The sequence below is a fragment of the Agrilus planipennis genome, unplaced genomic scaffold, assembly GCF_000699045.2.
Source record: "Agrilus planipennis isolate EAB-ADULT unplaced genomic scaffold, Apla_2.0 scaffold20, whole genome shotgun sequence".
Lineage (NCBI taxonomy): Eukaryota > Metazoa > Arthropoda > Insecta > Coleoptera > Buprestidae > Agrilus > Agrilus planipennis.
In genome coordinates, this window is record NW_020439516.1 from 1,224,632 (window position 1) to 1,233,497 (window position 8,866).

General features: G+C 36.4%; 1 protein-coding gene across 5 annotated transcripts in view; it reads right to left on the reverse strand.

Annotated features, from left to right (window-relative positions):
- Nucleotides 1-669: 669 nt before the first annotated feature.
- LOC108735083 (arylsulfatase B-like) overlaps nucleotides 670-8,866 on the reverse strand; it is a 15,578-nt gene continuing 7,381 nt past the window's right edge. For all 5 annotated transcript variants that reach the window (XM_018466898.1, XM_018466897.1, XM_018466895.1 and 2 more), the window contains exons 5-9: nucleotides 6,440-6,689; nucleotides 2,710-2,867; nucleotides 2,505-2,640; nucleotides 2,289-2,450; nucleotides 670-1,217 (exon numbers count right to left, since the gene is read on the reverse strand). In XM_018466898.1, the coding sequence (XP_018322400.1) occupies nucleotides 769-1,217; nucleotides 2,289-2,450; nucleotides 2,505-2,640; nucleotides 2,710-2,867; nucleotides 6,440-6,689 (1,155 nt within the window). In that variant the 3' untranslated portion in view covers nucleotides 670-768. The remainder of the gene's footprint in view (nucleotides 1,218-2,288; nucleotides 2,451-2,504; nucleotides 2,641-2,709; nucleotides 2,868-6,439; nucleotides 6,690-8,866) is intronic.

The following is an 8,866-nucleotide window of genomic DNA, read 5'->3' on the forward strand; positions in this document are numbered from 1 at the left end:
ATGTAAACTCCACACGGACAAAAACTGGCTTACAGTGAGTTACCAACTAAAAAATTTGTACTGTAACGGTTATATGCTAAACGTGTAGCAAATTATTGAATTTGTATTGTAATCAGTTGTTTGCGTCACTAAATTAATTATTTTATACATACCTATGTTACAAGAAGTTGCTTATATTGAACGCATATTGCAATTATAATTTTTCCTCTATGTAGGCAGTTAAGGAACAGTAGATTGACAAAAGGTCTTTAAAGAAGTAGAAGAAAAGTTTGAAGTAGGTGAAACCGTTGAGGCTTATAATATAATTAAAAGGAATTCTAAAGAAGTAGGGTACAATAGTAATAATATAAAAAACGAGGTAGGGGTCATTTTGATAGAAAATGAAGAAAAGGCAGATAAGTGGAAAGAATATTTAGGTTATCTCATAATGACAGAAGAGTTCAATGTAGCATTAAAAAGCTCTAGAGGTAGACCTAGATTAGATTACTTTTCGCAAATAGTTAAGGATGTGGGATGTTCTAGTTTTTCTTAGGATAGGAAAGAGTGGAGGTGGGTATCCAACCAGTCTTAGGAATGACGACCTTATGATGATGATATATTATCTATATGAATGGAGTATCAACACTAATGAGAGTTGTAAGTTATTCATTCCAATGTGAAACCAATAGGTTAGTTATCGCATAAAAATCGGTTTAATTTGAACAAAATATGTACAAGTACAACAAATATAGAAAATATAAATTGCAATAATCAGAGCATCATAGAATATCATATTGTACAGTAGATCTCGTAATGTTCATCCAACCAAGGAAACCAGGAATTGGAACATCTGTCGGGATTAGCGTTAGGGTCAACATAACGCCCTGGCTGTAGTACGATTTCCCTCCAGTACTGCTCCACCTGTGAACTCAGGTTTTGAACTATTTCAGGATAAGATTCCTTAATATCGACTGTTTCACAAGGATCTTGCTGAAGATCAAATAAGCAAAGTTCCGTGCAATCCACGATTGTTTCAACTAAGTCTCTACAATTTTCTAAATTCAATTTCTGTCGCAACTCTGCTATTTCACTTTCAGTCAGAGATTCCAAACGTGCAGATTGAAAAGCTCTGTTCGTTCTACTCTCCAATATTTCGGTGAAATTGTACTCAGAATTGCTTTGCTGTCCACGACCTGAAGGCCCGAAGTATACGTCCATACTACCATTCAAAAATGTACCTGGAAATATGCACATCGTATAACTAAAATCATCATCATCATAAGGTCGTCAGTCCTAAGACTGGTTGGACACGTACCTCCATTTTTACCTATCCTGAGCTAAACTTCGCATTTCCCTAAAACTAGAACAACCCACATCCTTAACTGTTTGCGAACAGTAATCTAATCTAGGTCTACCTCTACCCCTCCTAACTCCTGTTTCTGCCTCTAATATGTCTCTGGCTAGACCTTCGTGCCTGAGAAGGTGTTCTACTAGCCTATCTCGCCTATTTCTTATTGACTTCCATAGAGTCCTCTGTTCTCCTATTCTTTCTAATACCTCTTCATTTCTAACCTTTTCTATCCACGTTATCGTCATCATTCGCCTATAACACCACATTTCGAACGCTTCTAACCTTTTTTTTCGCCGCGCCCACTGTCCATATTTCGCACCCGTACAACGCCGCGCTCCAAACATACACCTTTAACAACCTTTTTCGAATTGACTTCTTTTTATTGAAGGTGACTCGACCCTGCGCTATCCTCTGCTTTATATTCTTACTACTCCTTCCGTTCTGACTTATCTGACTTCCTAGATATCTAAAATCAGCCACTTCTTCTAATTCTTCGTCTCCTATCTTTATATTCACTCTTTCCCTACCTTTTCTTCCCTTGCATACCAGTATTTTAGTTTTACTTTTATTTATTTTCATACAGTACTAATATGTCAGTACCGCTTCCATTTTATTTAAAGCTATCTCTAACTCCTCCTTGCCAAATACTAATACTGCTAAAACAACCGCAAAACCAAACATACTAATCTTTTGTCCCTCTATATCTATCCCTGCAGATTAAAAAGTAGCGGTGACAGTGTGCATCCTTGTATGACTCCCTTCCTAATATTTACTTCTCTACGTTTCAACCCTATCTCTATAACTGCTTGCTGTTCTTTATACAAACTAAGTATCCCTCTTCCATCTTTGTAACTCATCCCTACATTTTTAATTATATTTAACATCTTGTCCCATTTAACATTGTCAAGAGCTTTTTGTATAACTAGCAGTTGCTTAATTAAAACATAGATTGACCTACCATTTACAAGTTTGTATTTTCCTCCATAACCAATAATGGCACTTGTGCCATTCACTTCGTCTATGTTTATTAAAATTTCATTTCTAGGAGAAGGTTTGGTTTTAGTCAAGGTCTCCCACTGACTCACCCCATCCAAATTACCTAATGTATTTACATCTCCGCCTGAAACCAAATTGATTTTTGGCAACAGCAATCAACCAAATGCTCTTTTGTTACCGGCAGCTTCATAAAGTGTTGGAAATACGTCAGTTACATGCATAAGCTCATTGCTGATAACAGATCGATTAGATATCTTCGAACTGTATAAAACAGCTGTACCTCTAACTCCTCCTTCAAACAAGGTATATTTTTGCTAAAAGAAAACGCCAAAAACTCAAAATGAAGCGTTTTTGAACAACTAAGTTAGTAAGGTTAAACGTACACCTCTAAGTGGCCAGTTGGAACCTCCATTTGGATAATAGCCTCTTACTTCAGCTCCATTGTCCATGAATAAAAGGATTATAGTGTTCTCAAGAATTCCGTTATACTCCAAAGCATTCACAACTTCACCAACTGATCTGTCCAAGTCAGTTACAACATCTAAAATGTTTTAATTTAAATATAGCACCATATTCAAACATTTTGCGTTTCCCTCCCCTCTAGGGACACTTAGTTATATCACTTGGGCTTCAATTACGTTAAAACAAAAGCTACTAGCGAGTTATGGACAGTATGTCGCCATCTACTGATATTTACTTCTAACTACAGTGGTATTTGCTGAATAAAGATCTTTAATAAATCGATAAATGCTTTCTCTGCCAATTGGTAGACTGATGCTTTCCTGATTTAGTTCTAAAGGTCGTTGTGTGTTGCAGTTGCTTCCTAACGTTTCGCTAGCACATGTGGCGAACTTCTTCAGCTGTTTTCGATGCTGGACGCAACCCTTATACCCGAATCAGAATAGCATCAGTTCAAATATCATTAAGCCCTTGGCTAGTTATCTGTCAAAACTGTCTATGATGTGCTAATGAGAACGAATAAATTCGACATCTTGATCTACATGTCCAAGAAATTAATGTTCCTTATGAGTACAAAGTCACCATTACAATGGAATTTTAATTTGAAAGGTTCTTTTTGAAAAAGTATTTTATCTTCTCATTCTACCCTAATGGTCTTAAATACTATCTTTTGTAATGAATATAAACATTATATATATATATATATCTATGTACGTGTGTCTATACAACAAAGCTGATATCGTCTCTTTTATCTGCGAAATCTTTGAAGTTTCTTGTGAAACGATGTACTATACTAATATAATAAATCTCTACAAAGAGGATTTGGCCATTAAAAATGAAAAATTTCGAAAGGAAGCTGTTTTTTTTTTAGGTAATATTCATCACCAGTTGGCAACGTTTTTCCTGAAGCAATTTCATTGTTTGTTCTGCACGAAATTTAATCTCCAACATTTGAAATATCCAGGTCTCCTTTTTACGTCATTATTCTTACTACACTAACGGCCTAATATCTCCCTTACAAGTGAAAGGTAAGCAAGCAGCTTTCAGAATACATTTATCATCGTCAGAAGGGAAATTAAAAATTGCTGGATTTGTTCGTTCCTGTTACAAATATCCTCTTTCGTTGACCTAAACCTACGCCACGTTTTCACAGGAGTGACACGCCAAAAAAAAATTACAAATACCCCAAAAGTCACATTTTACTTTAATAAATCTAAATTACAGACAAGAAAAATGTTTCGGCCCCCCTATCCCAACAACCATTATCCCAATTGAACGGTAAGAATGCTTAGCAATATATATATTTTACGTCTGTCACTGCTTATGCATATACCTCACGCCTTTCACATTTGCCATCAACTTTTAAAGGAAAAACAACAGAAACGTAAATAAAATAAATCGAAAGTAGAAATCACAAATAAAACACGAAAAATATAAATAAATTATGGTCTAGCTAACGATAATTTATGGAAATTTCCTTGGAAAAATTCCACAATATATTAATTCCGGAAAGTAAATGTAGGCAATATATATAGCACTAGTTTAGAATTTCGTGGGTCATGACCAGAGTGGAGTATATAAAATAAAATATACCTATTTTTATTCGATTATGGTAACGTGCCTATCACGTTGAGGTTAGCTACGCCGGGATTCAGCAAGTGGATATCCATATATTTAAATGGACCTTGTTGGAGAATACGTAATCCTAAAATGTTGCATCGTACTACAGATGGCGTTTACCACGCCATTTGTGGTATTTTCTAAAACGCGCTATTAAGATAGCAGGCAAAAGTTGGTCTGTGTTCTGTTGAAGCTGTCTGCGACGCGATGATGAGTTCCAAAGAGATCGAAATCGCGATCCGCGTCTGGCAGTTTCGATAGAATACAGACCACTTCGAATTATTTTATTTTAACCTATTTTTATCTTGCATTTCAATATTTTTTTGAGAAAAGCATTTTGTATTTTCTTTAAAATACTTTTCCAAGTGTATTTTCTATTTGTAAAATGCAAAATACATTTTTGGTATTAGAACAGTAATTCCGAACCTGGAGCTAATTACACCCGCGGGGGCTAATCAATTATTCTGTGGGGGTAACAAAGAATCTAATAATTAAGGCCTAATGTGATAAAATATAGCTAGATAGTAAAAGTATAAAATTATAGATGGTGTCGATGTTTATACAACTGTATGCACAATTGGTAAATATCGAACTAAACAAGATTACATTTGAAAATTCTGTGTTTCGGAATTTATCTGCAACAATAAACTCAATGAAGCAATATCTTCCGGATATGGATAATCGTCGGTCCAGTTCTTGGATATTAAGACGATTTACTACGGATGATATCATTACTAAAAATGAAGACGTAGCGGCCAAAGTAGAACATCTAGGATACTACTTGCGGAGTAGAATTTCAAAATTATACGATAATTTTAGCACATTTTGGCGAAAATCTGGTGCCAAATATTCTGCTCTAGCTAACATAGCTTTAAAAATGCCAATACTCTTTGCCACCACCTATTTGTATTTGCTAGTATTGTTTGTATTGATAACATTTTAAGGTCGGGGTAAAATCAGTTTTCCTAATAGATAACAGGGGTAACAATATTAAAAGGGTTAGGAACCACTGTATTAGAAGCGTAAAAAGGGGACAAAGAGACATTCCATGTATGCTCTCTAATTCTTTAACTGAAAATAACCTAAAAAATTCTAAACTCCTTGGAAATGGATAATCTAAAATATTGGATCGATATTGTTTTCTGGGTTCAATGTCATGGTCCATGGAATTTTGAAGTTCCCAATTGATATCAGCACCTGCCAAATCAGGAAGGAACTACGATATTCTATGAATTATGACAAAACAGCCCCTAAAATAATATCCAATTGGTATACGCTAGCTGTGGAAGAATGAAAACTACAAGATATATATATGAATGCAATAAAGTCCACCCCTCACGCATTTCGCGGCCCACAAATTTTAAAATTCCTATACTAATGGGGACAATAAAAAATAGGCGAGATAGGTTGGTAGGACACCTTCTCAGGCATGAAGGTCTAGTCAGAGACATATTAGAGGCAGAAACAGGAGTTAGGAGGGGTAGAGGTAGACCTAGATTAGATTACTCTTCGCAAATAGTTAAGGATGGGGGCTGTTCTAGTTTTAGGGAAATGCGAAGTTTAACTCAGGATAGGAAAGAGTGGAGGTACGTGTCCAACCAGTCTTAAGACTGATGACCTTATGATGATGATGATACTAATGGGGGATATTTTAATGAACGACTTTGGAAGTTTCCATAATTTTTTAAGTCAGACCACTAAGTAAATCCACTAAGCTGTTCGCTTATAGAGCCTCAGACAAGAGTAACTTTATAATACCACCTACACCCTCGTTACCTACGTAAAATAGTACAAAAAATACCAACTAGTATTTTCATAGAAAACAGGACCTCAACTAATAATAAACAATTCGTATCCTAATTGTGTACCTTATCAACTTTTCGCAGACGGCTATTTTTTTAAAAAACTTACGTGACAGGCGGGAACCGTCTCAATTGTCTCGTCGGTTATTTCTGCTCGATGAACATCAAGGTGGCTTTAATGAAACTAGAGGGAGAGGGAGACCAAGTTAAAAAAAAAATGAATTAGTTCTACCAGCAAACAATCTTCTCTCTTCGGACTCGATATAATTGAACCGTTTATTAGCCTGTTCGATGTCCTTCGGTTCGGTAATAGTCCCGTTGGAATGGGCTGCCAAATGAGAGAGGAATAAAAAGAATGGTGATTCGTCGTTGTGATCATTGATAATATCGATCGCCTTTTCGGTAAACACATCTGTAATGTAGCGTCCTTGGTATTCCCAAGCCGCTCTTATGCCTTCGCGGAGACTGAAACCAGTCATATTCTGGTGAAAACAGAAAACGAAATTAGGAATTACATACACATATAGTAACAAAAACAACTCATCTAATCATTATTGAAGTAAATATTCTATTGTTACTTGGAATCTATCTATCATGTTGATAGAAACGCTCGTAATTGAGGCTCTCGGCATGAGTTGTTTGAGGCACTGACCGTGAACAATGGATTACAGTAAAACCTTTGGGTGTTTCAATCCTACCAAACCTAACCTACCAGCTACTAATGTTGGTGGGTAGACAGTCCCTCTTCAGCCTTCTCTTAGGAATCGCGAGAATTAGTGTAGTGGTGGTGGTTACTGGGATGAGAGATGAGACGGATAAAATGAAGACAGAAGAGATGTGAAAGATTATCTGTGGAATATGACTGCTCCAGCATTTGCCAGAAAAACTTGGACCGAGGCAAGCGGCAGCCGATGTCTCGTAGGCTAAGCAATGGTCTTACCATCTAGGTCATAGGTTCCCAAATGGTGTTCCGCGAAATCCTGCTGTTCCGTGGAAGAGTCGCAGGGGTTCCGCGAGACGATATCGGACGTCAGGACCCATCACTCCTTCTACACACGGAAGTGATATGGCTTTCGAAAGGAAGAATTAGACAACAAATTGTTACAATAATTAGTCATGTCGAACTATTGCATGATGAGAAATGGATAATAAAAATGGCTTATTTGGTCGATAGGTATAGGTATTCGATAAACTCAACGTAAACAGTAGGTCCTTACAGTGAGTAACCACAACCACATTTACAGTGAGATACAAAATATCTCCAACGACAAAAAAAAACAAATTTGGCTTCTGGATGGAATGCATTGAACAAAAAGTTACCTATGAATTTTTTCGTCTTCTAAACAGATTTTTCTAAGAAAATGAGTTACAATTAACCTCATTATATGTGAATAAAACCATAAATGAACTACTGTTGAACCTCAAAAAAATCCTTGAAAGAATATTTTCCAGAGGGGTTACAGAATCGCTACTGCATACAGGACCCATTCGTAAATCAGACTATACCATCAATGTTAACTGTGTCGCAGTATGAGAACTTGATCGATATTAAAAAACCTCTCTAAAACAAAAATCTTTGTAAGCTGATTCAAATTTGAATAACTTTTGAATCGAACTTAAAGATAAAAATCCTGAAATCCTGCAGTTGTTGAGAAGGTTCTTGTCATGGTTCCTATTTCGGTTTGTATCAACTTATAGAGGTCTTAAGCATAAAATTAATAGCAGATTACTTTTTTGAAGATGGGGTTCCGCTAAAAAAGAGTTGGTCAAAAAGGGTTCCGTAGCAAAACAAAAATTGGAAACCGCTTCTCTAGGTCATGCCGCTCGGTCAGTGAGTTCAAAAATGACCGCAACTACCGACTACAAAGGCAGACAGCAGCTCCATTAATCTTGCAGTTATTTTAAACGAAGTGTCTGAAAGGTCTGTGACCTGCGGTTTTGCAGTCTGTACCCGTGTTTGGAATCATACCTTCAGGGTTTTTTCAACAGTGGTCTCCATTAGGTACAAAGTTGAACCCCATAAGTGTAGACATTTATTGAAAGTTATCATTATTACACATCGTTGCTACTTAGAGCGTAATCTAATCTGAATTAAGGGATGCTTGCTTCAATAACTTTTCTGTATTGAGCTTTATAGTAACTTTACCTGTCCAACTTAGATGAAAAGCTGTAGACAGATACTTAACGGATTACGTTTTAGCAATTAGTAAAAGCCTTAACTTAAACTAGTCAATTTTCCTACATCAATCGCAAAACCGCCAACTCTAATCTTAAAAGGATTGTAACTACGTATTTAAATATTAACAACCTGAGCAACAACAAGTGTGATTAAACAAAAATCGGTTGTCTGTAAAGTCGGTTTACTGACGATAGTTGAACGTGACAACCTCATAAGAAAATACTGATTAAATGGTTTCATTTTTTCAAAAGAAAATTTTAATTTTATTTGTTTGATAGATATTGTGTATGGATATAGAGAAAGAGGTAAATGGAAATGTATTATTGTATAGCAGCTGTCCACGCGGACGCATCGCTCACTCAAGTAAAAGAGAGACAGATGTCGAACGCTGCCGAACGCGGAGGCCGATTGTGCCTCTTTGTCGCTCGTTCCGCGCTCTCGCTTGCACTTCAAGCCTTAAATGGAACGCCTCAGAGCGAG